The sequence below is a fragment of the Cnephaeus nilssonii genome, assembly GCF_951640355.1.
Source record: "Cnephaeus nilssonii genome assembly, chromosome: 6".
Taxonomy (NCBI): domain Eukaryota; kingdom Metazoa; phylum Chordata; class Mammalia; order Chiroptera; family Vespertilionidae; genus Cnephaeus; species Cnephaeus nilssonii.
The window spans coordinates 46,761,713-46,781,590 of record NC_137077.1 but is presented as its reverse complement, the minus strand read 5'-3'; the positions used below and the strand labels follow the sequence as shown (position 1 = coordinate 46,781,590).

The window sequence follows — 19,878 nt, the reverse complement described above, 5'->3', positions numbered from 1 at the left end:
GTTTATACTTTATACTATTATATTGTACCTTATGTGTCTTCTCACCTGCAGGCTTACCTGCAACAAGTTCAAGATCTGGTGATATTAGAAAGCATAATTCTGCAGACTTTAGGTAAGTTTATTTCCCTTTAACACATTAAAGAAATATTCATGTAATATGATATGATTTTAACCTTTGCAAAATAGGAAACAGGAGGACAAATTCTTGGAAAGGTTTTGCAAATTTAGAGGTTATTGAGCCCAATTTTACCTATATGGAAGAAAGGATGAAGGCACACTGACCTCTGAAATAGCAGTTAGCAGTCCTTTTTTCCTCCTCATTTGGGATTCATGATTTGCTTTTTAAGATTTGGAAGTTTTTAATTTTCTGATAACTAATGGCAACAACTATTTAAAGAAGTCTTTTTCTTCCATGGATTTTTATTGTCTGTCATATTTAGGTAACATTTGTTTTTAAATTGGAAATCAGAGTTTAGAACGGCAGAGTGTAGGTGGAAGAATTCAAGCTACAGTAAATCCTCGCTTCATCAATAGGTTCTTAGAAACTGGCTTTAGTGAAACTATATATAACGAAGCTAATTTTACCATAGGCTAATTGATATAAATAAGAGTCAAGTTCCTATGGCATAGTTCTGGTCACAAAAACATCACCAAAGTTGTAAATAAAGATCCAAAACACTTCTAATATTACACATTGAAATAAATGTGAGCTCTGCTTACATTTAAGAAAGATTAATAAAAAAACAAGTAAGATAATTATTTTCCAATCCAAATATTTCAGCTCAGAGTTGAGGATGGCTGAAAAACTATTCGAACAGCTCAGAGCACAAGGCAGGAACCCACCCTGACAAGGTGCCCTTCCATGCTGGGCATGCTCACTCCCACACTTACTCAGACTGGGATAGTTTAGACACACCAATTCTCATAATGTGCACGTCTTTGGGATTACCTGGAGAAAACCCATGCAGACATGGGGAGAATGTGCAAACTCCACACAGACAGTGGCCCCAGCTGGGAATCTTTGTGTTTTTTTTTTGTCTCATCAACATTATAATGAAACTAGAGCCCCGGTGCACGAATTTGTGCATGGGTGGGGTTTGGCCGTCCCGTACCAATGGGGGCCAATGGGGGCTGGGCCAGTGGCGGGGGAGGGGCCGTGGGCGGTTGGGGGTGCTGATTGGGGCCCCATCGGGCCTGTTGGCTGCTGCAGTGCATGTCATAGAGATCCGGTTGTTCTAGTCATTCCACTCGTTCCGTGTTCCGGTTGCTTGGCTTTCATATATATAGGTAGATGACATTGAACAAAACAAAGTTACTTGAGGATCTGCTGTATAGCAGTTCATTGGCAACCCTGTGATACTCTGTTATTAATCTAGTATTATTATTTTCATCAGAGATATTGCCTTAAAAAGTTTATAAGCAAATATGGAAAATAAAGATTTTATTGCACACCACACACACACACACACACAGTGTCCCTAAAAAATGTATATGTACTTTGAATGATTATAAAGTCAGTGTTTATTAACATACAGTTCATTTTCAGAATTTAAAAGAATCTACAGAAATGAATTTTTTGGTCAGTGCCTGATGACCATTCTGGTCCAGGAACTGCTGATAACACAAAGCAATGGAATAAAAAATCACTTCGTTTGGTGTTTGTGTGCTTTTAGGTCATTGACTGTTGCCGGTTTTGTACCATAGACTTTCTTTTATGTATCCCTATAAAAAAGTCTAGTGGCACTTTAGAATAAATTTTCTTTGTTCACAGTTTAGTCTGGCTTCACCCATTATTTCAAATCAGTTAAACCTGAAAAAGAGTGAAAATTAAATGACTTATCAGATGTTAAAGTGTGTGTACATTTTTTGGGGACACTAGACACACACACATATACACACACTGAATTCTTCAAACTTTATCACTGAAGTTAATTTCTGCTAAACAAATTATCTTCATTGTGACCATATTTTAGGGGACAATGGTATTTTTCTGGTGGAATCAATTTTTATTAATATTTAGAAACCAGTAAGATCTAATTTGCAAGAATCAGTTACCTTTTAGAATAATTTACGTCATGTAAATTTCTCAATAGAATTTCTTTAAAAATTTTTTTGTCTCATCAACTCAGAAAATTTTTATAGACAACACTGATCCTCCTCAAGTAGTTTTAATAAAGATCATTGTACCTAAAATGTGTTTTATCTTTAGAGGTTATTGGTTTTCAAGGGTCTTGAGATTACATTAGTTTTACTATGTTAGTGGTGTCTTCTAGCTCTAAATATTATAAGCAGCTTTGGAGATAATGTGTCTTAGAGAAAAGTGTGCTGCATGTTTTGTGGGACTTGGCCTCAGACAATAATTTTGGGATAGGAAAATAAGGGAGGCCTTTAATGATGACTCAGATAAAAGATGTATAAAATGTCTTGAGTACTTTAGTTTTTTAACGAGTTACTTTTTTTTAGGCTTTGAACTAACAATTGATCACCCACATACACATGTGGTAAAGTGCACTCAACTTGTTCGAGGTAAGGAATCCCAGCTTGAGACAGTGCTCTAAAATTTTTTTACCATTTAGAGGCTAAAATTGCTGTAGACAAGTACATAACACAGCTGCTAATTAATGTGTTTAGGTGATCTCCATTTAAAGAGTTAGTCTCTTGAGGGATGGTTGTGAAAGCTGGGGGCAGATTTTGAAAAGTCACCAAATCTTAAGTAACTAACAGCAATTTTAAGGATGTTTTGGGAGTGGGCTATATTAATTTGATTGTAGGGTTGATTGTCCTAGGCATTCTTTAAGACTACCCAGAGGGTTATTTAGAAGTTATTTGAACTTATTTCCTTGATTGACAATCCTTTTTAACTTGAGTAGCGATAATTGCATGGAACCTAGTATCTCTTACTCAGTTTAAATAGTAGTATCAGGAATATCAATGTATCATTGTGCATTTCAGTACCTTTTGTAGACCAAAATGATAATTAGCTTATTTTGAATTTTGCTTATGTGTGTTTTACCTGAAAATTCCAAAAATTTTCCCTGAGTTTTTGATATTTCGAAAGCATTAAATGGCTTGTGTTGAGCAAGGATAGGCTTAAAGATGGATATATGCTAATATTTAATCTAAGGAAGATTAAAATTTGTTTTGTCACCCAGAGCAGTTTTTTTGTTTTGGAAGAAAGAACTTTCTTTTGGTAATATATTAAATAACTTGTTATTTGATTATTTTAGGATTAAATCACAGGTTACTTAATTTAAATTTATTATTTTAAAGCACAAATCACTTTCCCCAAACATATCAAGGTCTTTTAGATTCTGATCTTGCCTCCACTTAGTTCATCCCCTAGTTTAGTATTTCTCAGTGAACCATCGCATCAGAATCTGAGTACTTGTTAAAAATGCTTGTGTCCTTCTTCAAACATACTGAGCCAAAACTCTATAAAGAGGATGTCCAGAGATTGCATTTTAAACAAGTGTCAGATACTCAGTGTAGATAATAAAGCTTGAATTCTTAGGTCTGGAAGCAATCCAGTTATTTATGATTAAAAATTGCTAATCTGTTTTTGGTAGAATGTAAACTTCAGGTGGTCAGGGACCATGTCAGCTTCATTTACCATTATATTATTTACCTCGCAAATATTAAATGCTTACTAATTTATTGTTGAGAATAAATGGAACTAATAATTTTTCCCTCCCCCTCACTTTTTTTTTTTTTTTTTATAGCAAGCAAGGACTTAGCACAGACTTCTTACTTCATGGCAACCAACAGGTTTATATTTTAATATTTTCCTTTATATTTTTGGGATAGGACTTTACTTGGGTTGGGATTGTCACTTTTTGAAGGGCATAAGGAAAGATGGCAGGTCTGGCATTTAGTAAACTAGAATAATTTGCTAAGTTGATGTAATTATATACTACTGATTGATAACCTTCTTAATTCTGCATGTTACTTAGCTTTAAAATATCCAAGAGCATAGTTCTGAAAGTTGGTAAACTTGGAATTCATTGATAGTGACTGAAAATATGATTTGAAGGATTTTAAAAGACTCTGTTTTTTACCATACTCCCAGTTAAATGGGCATATATATGTGTAAAGAATTTTAATACTTTTTCTTTTTAAAGAAAAAATTATTACATAACTTGTATTATCAAATGACTTGCTAATTCTTATCTCCAATCTATTGGTTGTTCATGGAAACCAAAGATATTCCTAATGACTGTCAGGGCTAAGAAGTTCATTTTAATAGACTGATAAGAGAAATTTTAAAAATAAACCAGCAGTTGAGCATATTCACACTTGAGAGAGTGATTGTCTATTTATTGTTTTAAATAGACCTGACCTATGATTGGCAAAAGACAAGATAACTTTTAGGATATTTTCTTAGGTATTTGATTTAGAAATTATACATATCAAAAATCTTATCAGTTTCCTTAAGTTCTGAGCTTATTCTCAGAATAATTGATCCTTGTTTTAAAAAACTTAGTACCCAGTTTGTTTTAGGTTTTTGTTTTTGTTTTTAGTCCATCAATTATGTGAATTGAATGATGTGTAGTCAGAAAATTTATAAATGTTACCTGAGCAGGTGGGTTAATGGAAAATAATGTTTAGTGCTGAATTAGAGCACTGGCTATTTCTTACCCTACCTGCTTGCCAGTGGTGGTTTTTTTTTTACTTTTTTTTTCTTTTCTTGTTTTTTTCTTTTTTTTAAATAATGGAGAGTTTTAACTTTGGGTTCAGAATTGAGAGCTCATGATACTCTCTTGTTTCCTTCCCTCTGATGTCAGCCTGCATTTGACCACATTTAGCCTGCAGTACACACCTCCTGTAGTGGCCTGTGTCTGCATTCATCTGGCTTGCAAGTGGTCCAACTGGGAGATCCCAGTCTCAACTGATGGGAAGCACTGGTGGGAGTATGTTGACGCCACTGTGACCTTGGAACTTTTAGATGGTAAGTTTTAGAGTAAGGGTCCTTGAAAAGCACTTCATCTTGATCTGTCACATATTTGGCCAAAGGTGACTTGATTCAGATGAAAATAGTTAGTTGAGGTAAATCTTGTTTCATTACTTTGTCTCTCTGTGAGTTTTTCTTAAATGCTCTATTTCATTTGTAGAACTGACACATGAATTTCTACAGATTCTGGAGAAAACCCCCAACAGGCTCAAACGAATTCGGAATTGGAGGGTAAGAATTATTTCTGTCAGCTTATGGAACAGGACAAACTATTTTCTTTTTTTGACTGCACCAGAACTGGATATGTACCATAGGTTTGGAATTTCCCTTTTTGTAGTTATGCAATAATCATAACTTCAACTTCATATCTTGGGGTACTGGCCCAGAGGTAATGGCTGTGGGTGATAGCAGAATTTGTTTTGTGTTTTACAACTCTTGTCATACAGTCATTTGGTCAGCAACATTGGTTGAGTATTTTCTGTGTGGAGACTGTTAAGGGGAAAAACATGGCTTCTCTGAGTCATAGAATGTTGACTTCTGGTAGAGGAAAGATACAGAGCTACAGGGTTAGAGCTGATACCATAATTTTGTCTTTATTTTACCTGCTTTTGAAATGGATTTTAGAACTTTGTTTTTATATAGATTAAGGTCTAAAGTTGTTTTTCAAATATTTTTCAAAGTCTTACTTATGAATAATGAAATAATTCCTCTTTTTATCCAGTGTCAGAAAGTTTATTTAAAAACATTCCTGAGTCCAGCCAGCATGGCTCAGTGGTTGAGCATTGACCTATGAACCAGGAGGTCACGGTTTGATTCCTGGGCAGGGCACGATCAGGATTCGGGCTCGATCCCCAGTGTGGGGCATGCAGGAGGCAGCTGATCAAACAAACAAAACACATTCCTGACCTGGCTGGTGTGACTCAGTTGGTTGGTCTTGTCCCGTGTATTTAAAGGTTGTTGGTTTGATTCCTAGTCAGCATATGCCCAGGTTGCCAGCTCGATTTCTGGTAGGGGATGTGCAGGAAGCAGCAGATTGACATATCACTCTCACATTGGTGTTTCTCTTTCTTCCTCTTCCTTCCTCTCTCTCTAAAATTCAATAATAATACTTAAACACACACACACAAAACAAAATAAAAGAACCCCACACAAAACATTCCCTGCATTTCTCAGAAATCCAGACTGATCAGCTTAATTTTCTTTTGAGTTGAATAAGTTGCAGAAAATGAGTTTGCCTAGGGCAGTGGTCGGCAAACTGCGGCTCGTGAGCCGCGGTTTGCCGCTCTGTTGACTAATGAGTTTGCTGACCACTGCGTAAGGCATTACCCTTACCCAGAAGTTTTGACTTCAGGTTAAAGACATTAGTACATTATTAAAATTTTTTCTAAATGTTTTTCCCTAAGGCAGTGGTCATTAGTCAACAGAGCGGCAAACCATGGCAAACAAGCTGCAGTTTGCTGACCACTGTGGAAACTGGAGATCATGTAGGTCATTTTAAAATCTATATATATAAAAAGCCAGCGACAAGAACACCACGATGACCAGAACAACCAGTTGCGATGAAACCCACTGCGGCCAGCAAACTGGCCCGATTGGGGGATGGGGCCAGTTTGAAACCTCCTGCAGCCCCTTCCCCGAGCTGATCCCGCCTCTGATTGCCCCCCTCCCCAATAGGGGGTGGGGCCAGCCAGCCAACCTCCTGCAGCCCCTCCCCCCGCCCGGCCCCACCCCAAGTCAGCCCCCCAACCCCGATCAGGGGCAGGGCCAGCCAGCCAACTGCCTGCGGTCCCTCCCCCTGGCTGGCCCCACCCACCCCCAATGGGCACCCACCACCCAGATTGGCCCATGGCCCCTCCCCCCAGCCAGCTCTGCCCCTGATTGCCCCCACCATCACCACCAATTGGGGGTGGGGCTGACCAGCCAACCTCCCATGGCCCTCCCCCAGCCACTGACCCCCGATTGACCCCCCCTCCCATCACATTCGGGGGCGGGGCCGGCCAGCCCACTGCCCACAGCCCCTTCCCACGGCCAGCCCCGCCCCCAATCAGCCCCCCTTCACCCCATTGGGGGCGGGGCCCACCGGTCAATCGCCCTCAGCCCCTCCCTCCAGCCAGCCTGGCCCTGATTGGCCCTGATCATGGTGGGCCAGCCAGCCAACCTCCCGCTGTCTCCTCCTCCCAACAGGCCCGGCCCCAATCCACCCTGGTTAGGGCCGGGCCAGCTGGACCCCACCCATGCATGAATTCATACACTGGGCCTCTAGTTTAATATAAAACCTCACCAGAATTTGTAGAATTTGATTTTGGACTACGTGCAATCATAAGCAGTCATAAGGCACGGATGTTCAGGGATTAATTTTAGATATGCACAACCTCATTTCTTTTATTGCCTTGTAGCATTTGAATAGATTGCTGTGACTTTTTTCTTTTTGGTGATAGAACACTTAAGTAAATTTTTAAGGGTACAATACTACATTTGATCTTAGTTAAAATGCCAAGAAGTGATTAAGTATACAATATTGTATTGTTAACTATAGGCACTATGCTATATAGTATATATAGTTCTCTAGGATTTACTCATTGTATATAACTGAAACTTTGTACCCTTTGACTAATATTTCCTTGTTTCCCCCTCCCCCCAGACCCTGGCACCCACTATTCTACTCTGCATCTGTAAAAGATAACTTTTAACAAGAGCAGAAGGCATCATTTATTTAAAAATATTTTTTTTATTGATTTCAGAGAGGAAGAGAGAAGGGAGAGAGAGAGAGAAACATCAATGATGAGAGAGAGTCATTGATTGGCTGCCTCCTGCACGCCCCACACTCTGGGGATCGAGCCCACAATCCAGGCATGTGCCCTTGACTGGAATCAAACCTGGGACCCCTCAGTCCGCAGGCCAACGCTCTATCCACTGAGCCAAACCGACTACGGCTGTGTCTGGCTTATTTTACTTAGCCTAAGGTTCTGCAGCTTCATCTGTGTTGTTGCAAATGGCAGGATTTCCTTTTTTTTAAGTTATAGTAAAATACAAATAAGAATATTTACCATCTTAACCATTTTTAAGTTTACAGTTCAATGGTATTAAATATAACTGACCATGTCCGAAAACGGGTTCAGGTAGGAGTATTCCTACTTGTCTAGAGTTTGTCCTTGTGATTTATTAATAGTCATCGCAAATGCTGGCATCATGGAAACTGTCTTTGAATTAATTAAATGGGAGGCCAGTGTCAGATGGGGACAAATATCACACATGTGTGAGTCGACGTTTCTTTTTCTTTTTCTTTTTTTCAGAGGAAGGGAAAGAGGGGAAGGGGGGGAGAGAGAAACATCAATGATGAGAAAGAATCATTGATTAGCTGCCTTCTGCACTGGGGATGGAGCCTGCAACCCAGGCATGTGCCCTTGACAGGAATCGAACCTGGAACTTTTCAGTCCACAGACCGATGCTCTATCCACTGAGCCAAACTGGCTGGGGCTCAACGTTTATTTTTAAATTGCCAGTGTGTGTCATATGTACCAGCCAGTTGGTCGGACGGTTGGTCACTTAGCCTTTTACATATATATAGAAATTTGTGCACTGTGGGGGAGGGGGTCCCCTCAGCTCAGCCTGTGCCCTCGCAGTCCAGGAGCCCTTGGGGGATGTCCGACTGCCAGCTTAGGCCCGCTCCCTGCAGGGATCAGGCCTAAACTGGCAGTCGGACATCCCTCTTGCAGACCAGGACCCCTCACTCCTTACTGCCTGCCTGCTTGCTGCTCCTTACCACTCGGCTCGATGCTCCTTAGTGCTGCTGCAGAGGCAGGAGAGGCTCCCACCAACGCCACTGTGCTCGTCAGCTGTGAGCCCCACTTTTGGCTGAGCGGCACTCCCCCTGTGGGAGTGCACTGACCACCAGGGGGCAGCTTTCGTCCCCTGGTGGTTAGTGCATGTTATAGCGACTGGTCGTTCTGCCGTTTGGTCTGTTTGCATATTAGGCTTTTATTATATGTGTGTGTGTGCGTGTGCTCTTTGTTTTTTATATGCCTTATTGCTTTTTGTCCCTCATTTTCTGCATTACTGTCTTGTGTTTAGTTGATTTTTAAAAAATAATTCTTTATTGTTGAAAGCATTACATATGTCCCCCTATTTCCCCCATTGACCCCTTCTAGCCTGCCCCCCACCCCAGGCCTTCACCACCCTATTGTCTGTGTCCATGGGTTATGCATATATGTATACAAGGTCTTTGGTTGATTACCTCCCACCCACCTACCTTCCCCCTCTTCCACCCGAGATTTTGCACTCTGTTCCATGCTTCCATGTCTCTGGTTCCACTCCATTCATCAGTTTATTTTGTTATTTAGTTGATTATTTTTAATTGATTTTTTACAGAGAGGAAGGGAGAGGGATAGAGAGTTAGAAACATCAATGAGAGAGACATCTATCAGCTGCCTCCTGCATGCCTCCTACTGGGGATGTGTCCCCAACCAAGGTACATGCCCTTGACCAGAATTGAACCCGGGACCCTTCAGTCCGCAGGCCAATGTGCTATCCACTGAGCAAAACCAGTCAGGGCTTTAGTTGATTTTTTTAATAGTAAAATTAAAAAATTTCTTATTTCCTCTTTTGTATATTCTACAGCTATTTTTTTATGGTATCATGGGGATTACATTTAACATCCTAAAGTTACAACTCTCTAATTTGAATTCATGCTAGTTTAACTTTAGTAACATATAAACTTCTCTCTCTCTTTTTGTTAATCCTCACCCGAGGATATTTTTCCATTGATTTTTTAGAGAGTGGAAGAGAGGGCGGGAGACAGAGAAACATCAATGTGGGAGAGACATATCGATTGGTTGCCTCCCACATGAGACCCGACCAGGATCGGGGATTGAGCCTGCAACCAAGGTATGTGCCCTTGACTGGAATCCAACCCAGGACCTTTCAGTCCTCAGGCCAATGCTCTATCCACTGAGACAAAGCCACTAGGGCCAACCTACCTTTTCTTCTTTACAGCTGCATTCCTACCCCTTTTAGTTGTTGACGTGACAAAATTATATCTTTATACATTTGTGCCCCAAAACATAAACTAATAATTATTTTAAGTGTTAGGCTCTTATAACTAAGTTTTATACTAATAATTGTTTTTCTCTTTAACCCTTTGTACTCGCTTGCTTTTTTCTCGATTCCTTTATTCTAATGCTAACCGTGTCGAGTCACACTCAACATCCGAGTGCAAAAGGTTAAAATTTGCTAGCCTCTTAAATCAAGTAGAAAACAAAAGGTACAGTTATAAACCATTTTAAAATAATACTAGCTTTTAAAATTGCCCATAGATACTTTTTCTGCACATAGCATCAAGTTACCATCTAGTCTCCTTTCGTTTCATCTTGGAGGACTCCCTTGAGCATATCATGTAGAGCCAGTGTAATGGTCATGAACTTCCTCAGTTTTGTTTATCAGGAAATGTATTAATTTCTCCCTCACTTTTTTGAAGGACATTTTTGCTGGATATTTGGTTGACATTTTTTTTTCCTTTTAGCACCTGGAATGTACCAACCCCCTCTCTCTGGCATCCAAAGTATCTGATGAGAAATCTTGTGATCTTGTGTGGGATGATTTGCTTTTCTCTTGCTGCTTTCAGGATTCTTTGTCTTTGGCCTTTGAAAATTTGATTATAATGTGTCTCAGTGTGGGTCTCTGTGAGTTCTTAGCTGGAGTTTGTTGAGCTTCTTGAATGTTTATGGCATATCTTTCATTAAATTTGGGAAGTTTTCAACTACTATTTCTTCAATTATTTTCTGTGCCCCTTTCTCTTTTCTTCTGAAACTGCCACAATGCATTTGTTGGTCCAATTGATGGTGTATCACAGGTTTTTAGGCTCTGTTTCCTTTTTAGGTTTTTTTTTAATCTCTATTGATAATTGATATTTTCATTTTGTTCACACACTGTTTTCTTGACTTTTTCTCCACATCTTCCTTTAGTTCCTTGAATATCTTTAGGGGAGTTATTTTAAAGTCTTTGTCTAGTACAGTGATGGGCAACCTTTTGAGCTTGGTGTGTCAAACTTCGCCCAAAAACTGAGCATAACTCGGGTAGTGTGTCACTTTGAGGAAAAAACATTATTTCGCAAATGTTTCATCCTCGGCATGCGGCCGCCTCAGCGGCGCGTGTCATCAGAAATGGCTACGTGTGTCGGTGCTGACACGCGTGTCATAGGTTCGCCATCACTGGTCTAGTAGGTCTGCCATTGGGTCTTTTTCAGGGATCATTTCTGTTGATTAAATTTTTTCCCTTGAATGGGCCATACTTTCCTGTTTTTTAATATGCCTTGTGACTTTTTGTTGTTGTTGAACATTGGACATTTGAATCTAATAATGTGGTAACTCTAGAAATCAGATTTTCTCCATCCTCCATGGTTTACTGTTTTTATTGTTTTGTCCATTCTTTTAGGTGAAGTGGTTGATTTTGTATTGTTTTGTCCATTTTTTGGGGGGGAGAGGTTGATTCTGTGCTGAATATCAGCCTGGAGTATAAACTTGCAGTCTTTTCAGAGCCTTTCCCTGGATATAGATGGTCATTTTCTAATTTTCCCTGTATATGGAGTTGTTTTTGAATGTGCTACTCTTTAATGTCTGGATCCTATAAGGGGAAAAACAAAAAAGTGATAGGGGAGGAACTGTGGTCTTTTAAATCCCCTGGAAGTTGTTTCAGCCAGAGGGGGGAGGAGGGACTTGCAACAATGGAGGGAGGTGCAACAACAATGACTGCCTGTTTCTTGGCGTGTGCTTCTGTGATCTGAAGCAGCATTCATTGATCATAGCGCAGATGCCCAGTATTTGGAGGATAGAATCATTTTTGCTCACCCAGGCTTCCCAAGGTTTGTGAAACTACTCCAGAAAGGGGTGCACAGCTGCTTGCTACATGGCTGGGGGTTGGGGATGGCTGGTTTCTACTGTGCTGAGAAATGAGATTGATGGAAATTAACCCCAATTTACTATTCAAGGCTTACCATGGAAGTTGCAAGCCTTCAAAAGACTCTAGAGTTCCATAATAGTTACCATCAGACAGATTCTGCCAGTGCAGATGTTTAGGTGGGGAGACAGATTCATGGTGCTTCCTACTCTGCAATCTTTCCAAAATCTTTCTCCTCTTTTTTAAGTACTAAATAATAGTTAATATACCACATTTTTTAAATCCATTCATCATAGATGGACACTTGGTTTGCTTTTATATCTTGGTTATTGTGAATAATGCTTCAATAAACATGGGAGTTCAGATATCTCTTTGAGATCCTGTTTGCATGACTCTTGATTGAAAGTTTTTAAAATCTTTTTTTTTAAAATATATTTTATTGATTTTTTACAGAGAGGAAGGGAGAGAGATAGAGAGTTAGAAACATCGATGGGAGAGAAACATCGATCAGCTGCCTCCTGCACACCCCCCACTGGGGATGTGCCCGCAACCAAGGTACATGCCCTTGACCGGAATCGAACCCGGGACCCTTCAGTCCGCAGGCCGACGCTCTATCCACTGAGCCAAGCCGGTTTCGGCAGGTTTTTAAAATCTTATGTCTCCTGATGGTAATAATTATCAGTCTCATGTTACAGTAGTCTCTTGCTTATGGGTTATGAAAAGCTTCAATGTCAAAGCAAGCACAGTCTATTCATTTCAGTGTTTTTTTCCATATAATAAATTACCTGAAGTGAAGAGATATCATTTGCTTCATTCTAGGCATGCCCGGCTGCCACGAAAACAAAAGCAGCAGACCGAGGAGCAGAGGCAAACACTTCAGAGCAGACAATCCTCAATATGATTTCCCAAAGCTCTTCAGACACAACTATTGCCGGTTTAATGAGCATGTCAACTTCTTCTACCACAAGTTCAGTGCCTTCCCTTCCAGCCACTGAAGAGTCATCCAGCAACATAAGCAATGTGGATATATTGCAGGGCGAGCGTTGGCTGTCCTCCCAACCTCCTTTTAAACTGGAACCTGCTCAGGGTCATCGGACTAGTGAGAATGTAGCACTTATGGGAGCTGATCATTCCTTGCAACAGGATAGTTCAAATGCATTTATTTCTCAGAAGCAGAACAGTAAGAGTGTGCCATCAGCTAAAGTATCACTGAAAGAATACCGTGCAAAGCATGCAGAAGAGTTGGCTGCCCAGAAGAGGCAACTGGAGAACATGGAGGCCAATGTGAAGTCACAGTATGCATATGCTGCCCAGAATCTCCTGTCTCAACATGATAGCCATTCTTCAGTCATTCTGAAAATGCCCATAGAGGGCTCAGAAAATCCTGAGCGGCCTTTTTTGGAAAAGGCTGACAAAACAGCTCTCAAAATGAGAATTCCAGTGGCAAGTGGAGATAAAGCTGCCTCTTCGAAACCCGAGGAGATAAAAATGCGCATTAAAGTCCATGCAGCATCTGACAAGCACAATTCTGTGGATGATAGTATCACAAAAAGCCGAGAGCACAAAGAAAAGCACAAGACTCATCCATCTAATCATCATCATCATCATAATCACCACTCACACAAGCACTCTCACTCACAGCTTCCAGCTGGTACTGGGAACAAACGGCCAGGTGATCCAAAACATAGTAGCCAGGCAAGCTCCTTAGCACACAAAGCCTATAGCTTGTCTAGTTCTTTCTCCTCTTCCAGTTCTGCTCGTAAAAGGGGTCCCCCTGAAGAGATTGGAGGGGCAGTGTTTGATCATCCAGCCAAGATTGCCAAGAGTACTAAATCCTCTTCCATAAATTTCTCCTTCCCTCCTCTTCCTGCAATGGCCCAGTTGCCTGGGCATAGCTCAGACACAAGTGGCCTTCATTTTTCACAGCCTAGCTGTAAAACTCGAGTTCCTCATATGAAACTGGATAAGGGCCCTGCTGGGGCCAATGGTCACAATACAACCCAGACAATAGACTATCAAGATACTGTGAATATGCTTCATTCCCTTCTCAGTGCCCAGGGTGTTCAGCCCACTCCGCCACCTGCATTTGAATTTGTTCATTCTTATGGTGAATATCTGAATCCACGGGCTGGTGGAATGTCCTCCAGATCTGGCAATACGGACAAACCCCGACTACCACCTCTACCTTCAGAACCTCCTCCACCACTTCCACCCCTTCCTAAGTGAAAAAGAAAAAGAAGAGAAGAAAAACTAAAAACACATTTTTTTGTTTTTGGTTTTTTTTTAAACTACTGATTCTGAACTAAGAAAATTACTTCCCTAATGAAATATGTCTCCCTTCTTGGACTAGGGAATAAATTAATATTGAGACATAAGTGGGAGGATGGTAGAGGGCCTTGGTAATTGTAACTGCTGCCTCAGAAATGTAACTATTTTATAGTTTTTATTGGTATTAGAAAAGTGAGAATATGTTGAAGCTGTGAAAGAAAAATAATACTTTCTCTATTCTTGGCCTCTCCACCTCTTAATTAGGTAAATTAGAGTTGATATCTTCCCTCTTCTTGCCAGGACTGAAATATGGAGGGTTTGTTATATCAGACAGTTGTGGATCTTTTTGGTGTTTAATATGTCAGAAGAGAGGAAGTATTTAAACGTCAAAATCTTTTAAGAGACTTTAAAAAAATAATTTAAAGAAAGTAAGTTATCTGTTTAGTTTTTCTTTTTTTTATATATAATTGGGAAAGGGATAGGGATTTTGCTGTGTGTATGAAATACATAGCAATGAATCCTGGGGGTGGGGTTGGAGGGTGGAGGGTGTGAAGGGGGGTCGGGAGGGTAGGCTTTTTTTGGCCATGAGTTCTGAGATAGACTTTGGCCACTTGAAGTGTTGAGACCTGTAAGTGTGTATGCAAGTGTGGGTATGTATGTTTTTAAGTGTGTGTGTTTAAATATCATGTTTTCTCTTTTCCCTCCCTATCCCTCACCATTTTCACTTCCCAACAGTCTACTAGAGAGAATACGGTGTGGCCTTTAGAACATAAAGGAAGATGCGTGTATTTGACATGATATTTAACCCCTTTCTTTATGCTGTAATTGAGTGGTAGCCTTCTAAATTCAAGTTTGGGCAAGTGCAGCCAATGGCCTGATTTTGGACTCCATTATAAAAACTTCCTTTTAACCCCCTTTTCTTTTGATTCAGAACAAAGGGGGTTGAGGAAGAAGGTTTGGAGAGCAAAGCTGGCTTCTGCTGTACAGAATGGGGTGTGTCTTTATTCAAGTTGGGCCTTGGGAAAGTGTTCAAGTGAGAGCAGTCTCAGGGTCTCAGATGGGAAGGGGTATGTGCTATACATCCTACCTGTGAAAGCCCAGACCAAATGTGAGAATAGTTCTGGGAAAAGCCATGGAGCTAGAGGATCCTGAAAACAGTGAAATTGTGATTTGGGAATTGTTAGGACATTGTATTTTAAATTATATTATAAATGTGAGACTTGCTTTTTATCTGTATAGCTGAAGGGGAACCGCTGCATCCTCATTTTTTTGTAGCCTATACGTCTTCAGAGATTGGAGCTTGTGAATTAACAGTGCTGGTGCCATGAGAGTGAGCAAGCCTAGCCCACATTTACTGTTACGTGTAGATAGTCCATTCTTGGTGACTTGAGATGCTAGGCAGAAGTTCTTCAGACTTCTAAGAATCCTTTAAAAAATGGACCAGGTGTCTGTTCTTATGGGTGCTTGATTCTCCCAGATTTTAGGAGTGAACGTTTTTATTGAGGAAAGAAACCTTTTAAGAGACTAGAAGAATTCTAATAAACCAACTTGTCTAACTGAAAATGCCACCTAGCTATGTAGATCATTTGATGTGATATTCTTTGGTCTTCGTGGCATTTTTATTTTTATTTTTTGCTGTGGAAAAAGGATACAATTTGAATTTGTCTTGTTTTTAATGGAGCTTCCTTCATACCAAATATTCCTTATGGACAAATTGAAATGTTTTTATTGGAAGTCATAGGGAGACAGGAGTTGTACATGTGCTGCTGCTTGCCAGGAACAGATTGGGGAGAATACTGAAGCAGGTGGAATTGACGGTGCACTGGCCTAATATAGGAAGGAATTTATTTGTACAGTATACTTAACCGAAGGTGCATTAGTATACAGCATCTTGTCATATTTGAACTGTCTAGAGTGCCTGCCATTGCTGTGTAAAATGAGCTCTCTGCCAATCTATAAACTAGTATTTTTTACATGGAATGTCACTTCACTTTTATAGATGACATTTTCCTCTTTCTCCTTCATACAGTGTGTGTTGTGCTAATTGGTAGATGTGTGGTGTCTTGACTAAATATAGGCTATTTGTTTAGATTTTGTTTGGTGGAGTCTGCTTTCCTTCCCGACCTTCCAAGAAGGTTATTTAGTTTGCTTCTGTATCTTTGTGGAACTGATTATCACTGATTTAATTATGAAAATGTCTTTTCCAGCTTTTGATTTTTCTCATCAAATGTTTCATATTTTCTAATCACATGTACTCCTTCAGCACAGAACATACATATCCGCTTGGCTTCATTAGCAATTCCCTATGGCAGTCTACTTAGTTCCTTAGAACTTTGTCAGGAGTGAACTAGAAAAAGTGCTTACTAGAGCCTAAGAGCTGCTTTATGCTGTGTAGTCGGCCTATGCACTACTAGATCATTGCTGGTATAGATCAGTTTAGAGACTTTTCTATATTAATGCCTCCTGATACTGTTTTAAGATACCTACCATGTCTGCTTTTAGATCTGTTTATATGTCGTGAACCAGCTTATGGGCTGTGCATGAAGCTGTTGCATTGTCTTTGGATTAGCAGTGTGCCTGTGAAGTAGCATGCATATTATCCAAAATCTTGCAAACTTAGGCTTCAGAGGGTTGTGTGATTTCTTCTCTCCCCTCACACTTTCAAAGGGTGAGAAATGGGATTTATACATCCATTAGTCCAGTAAACATGGTTTCCCCTCACCCCCTTTTAACGTAAACTATCAAGGATAAGTGGTGGTAAGCAGGCCTGGAGCCTCAAGTTCTATAAATCTCATTCCTAAACTTTGATTGAATCTCATGTTGGCAAAAACAAATACCTGTGGATTGTCCTTAAGGCTGTTAATCAATACCTGTGTTACTCTTAGCTGAACTCTTAATGAAGCATTAATCTAAAGCTAAATTGGTCTTCTGAAGTATCAGTTATGCTTTTGGGTTTAGAAAACACTTAGGAATTATTTTAGTCTTTTCACTCATGAATCAATGTGTTTCCATATCAGAGACGCTCAGCTTTTTTTTCTTTTTTAAAAAATGATTTTCGTGTTTTGATTTAATGCATTCTTTTTTATAGTTTGGAATTATTGGCTTCACCTGTGCAAATAGAAATAAAATTTCCAGTTAGAAACAGCATTGGATTAGGATACAGAAATAAAATCATGGTAACATTAGTGCTGGATTTCCTTAAGCCTCTGCTATCTAATTCCCCATATTGGAAATGGCATACCCCTCATACTTTGCTTCTTGGACAAAGGCAACTAGAGGGGGGGTCTTATCCCAGTATGGTTGGATTTTAAACACATCTGTGTTCCCCACAGAAACGTGGGAACTTGGGAAATTATTTTTTAAAAGGATTATTCTTTTGTTGATGAATTGTTTTGATACTAATGCTAGGAAAAGGGAGATTCTAGACCATCTTGAAGTTAGAATACAAATACTATTCTCTTGGGTTTGGGAGAATTTTAGCAGTCTATGCAACCCCTCACATGTGGAGAAATAAGCCCTCTGCAGTCCCATTTAAACCTTCAGTGATTTTGATACCTCCCCAAATTTCTCATGTTGCTGCTTGTTAACACACAGCTTTTAACTGAGTATTTGCTCCTGATGGTTTAGGAAATGTTATGTGGGATCACCCTGTCAAGTTTTATTTTATCTTTTTATACTTCTGGATGTGAGTTTTAAATAAGCATGGTACTGTAATCCTGCCTGATAGAATGGTCTAGGGTGATAATTATTTTTTAATGGGAGACCTTTCCATTTTAATGTTTCTACAGTATTTAATATAAAGTTGGCATTGGAAAAGGGAGGAAAAGAAAAAGAATGTTTATTAAAAAGTTGTGTCTACTCTCCCCCTTTATGAGTGTGTGTATTCATGGTTGAATGAAAAGAAGAGAAAGACTATTGAGTTTTTTGTCATGTTAAGTGTGGAGAGGGATGCTTGACAGCATGCTAATTGAAGCCAGAGCAAATATGTATTCATCAGGTTATCAGGAAGTCTTCATTTGAAAGCTGAGGACCTAACTGATTAGTGGTTAATCACTTTGAAATTGATTATAAGATGGAGATGCTGGCTGGGTTAAGCACTCAAAGAAAAGAATGCAGCAGCCTAATTTAGTGTTAACTTAGGTTTCTGATTTGAAACTGACCTTTTTCCCACCTGAACTCCACACACCTAAAATTGTCCGTTTTCTTACCAGACCAAAGAGCAAAGAAGGAAAAAGAAAAGTAAAACACTTTACCAATCTATGTCACTCAGGTACAATTTTGTGGTGATATTTTTGTCTGTTTTCTTTGTATTGCTCTTAAGAATTCTTTCTCAGCATATTATTCTGCTGTTGCCTCTTTCCTCCTTGGGGCATCTCACTTCTGGATGCTACCCCTGGTATCTCTACTGTTGTTATGTGAATGATAGGATGTAAGTGACCATTACAGTAAGGGCTCTTTGTAAAAAAATTTAAAAATTGTTTTTTAAATTTAAAAAAAGGATGTTGTATACATTTTATAGTCTGGCTATCAGTTTGATATATTGCTGTCAAGTATGTTTCTCAATCTGTATTTATCCATCCCATCAATAAATGTTAATTATAAAACACTCATTGTTATTTTTGCATACTTGAGTCTTCAAGTTAGTCTTTAACTGTCATTTTATTGCTCTTACTGTAGTTTTGTTTTACTTTTGATAGAAGTATGTACCTTCTTACTACACAAGATCCTATGGGAATTGAGTCCATTGGAAAGGCCTAAGATTTGGTCATCACCATGAACCTGAGAGTATAAAGCAGTGATGGGCAACCTTTTGAGCTCGGTGTGTCAAACTTCGCCAAAAAACTGAGCATAACTCGGTAGTGTGTCACTTTGAGGAAAAAACATTATTTCGCAAATGTTTCATCCTCGGCATGCGGCCGCCTCAGCGGCCACGTGTCATCAGAAATGGCTACGCGTGTCAGTGCTGACACGCGTGTCATAGGTTCGCCATCACTGGTATAAAGTATGATGTAGTAAACCCTCATTTAATATTGTGTGAATACCTGGGAGAGTAACTGCTGCACAAAAAATACATAGCTCTAACAGATGTTAGCAATATGCACTCCTTAATCTAGCAAGCACTATCAACGTGATTCATAATTTTATACGTGGTTTTGAAAAAAATGAAATGGTATAGATAAGGAGTGCATTTGAAAGGAAAAAATAACAGCATTCTTGGTGGTACCTGGAAAAATTGATAGTGAATACTTTTTCCTGGGATATAATAAAAACCATATACACAGGTAAATCTTGTTCATTACACATTTAATGGGAAATAATTTTTATGCTGAAGTACTCCAGAATTATAATACAGAGTTAGCAGTAGTTATAGTTTAAAAGCTCTAAAAGGAAAAAATAAATTGAGCAGAATTATTTATGTTTCTGAAAAATCATTTGAGTTCTGTTCATTTATTCCATTTTTAAAATTAAGACGAGTTTTGTTTACTGTGTACATCTGAAACTTTTGTGGAAGTTGCTGACATTTTAGGAATTCTGGTCAGGTTGAATGGAAGGATAGAAAAACAGTGATTTGCCTTTGTTAAGAGAGTTAATATCAACTGTATCATCCTTGGGAATAGATGGAAACAAATCAATATAAAGGTTGTGTACAATTGTACCCCCCCAATTAAAGGGTTTGTTAAGCTAACTGATGCAGAGCTAGGCTTATAAGTTTTCCTCACACTTTAAAAAATTTTTCTTACTTTTGGTTTTAGAGATAATGAAACATCGAT

The 19,878-nt window shown here is 39.4% G+C and overlaps 1 protein-coding gene across 1 annotated transcript in view; it reads left to right on the top strand.

Annotated features, from left to right (window-relative positions):
- Positions 1-18,713, top strand: part of CCNT1 (cyclin T1) — a 41,110-nt gene extending 22,397 nt beyond the window's left edge. Inside the window, exons 4-9 of the mRNA XM_079774995.1 lie at positions 52-112; positions 2,464-2,526; positions 3,720-3,765; positions 4,782-4,945; positions 5,109-5,179; positions 12,659-18,713. Coding sequence (XP_079631121.1) covers positions 52-112; positions 2,464-2,526; positions 3,720-3,765; positions 4,782-4,945; positions 5,109-5,179; positions 12,659-14,065 — 1,812 coding nt within the window. The 3' untranslated portion in view covers positions 14,066-18,713. The remainder of the gene's footprint in view (positions 1-51; positions 113-2,463; positions 2,527-3,719; positions 3,766-4,781; positions 4,946-5,108; positions 5,180-12,658) is intronic.
- The last annotated feature ends 1,165 nt before the right edge of the window (positions 18,714-19,878 follow it).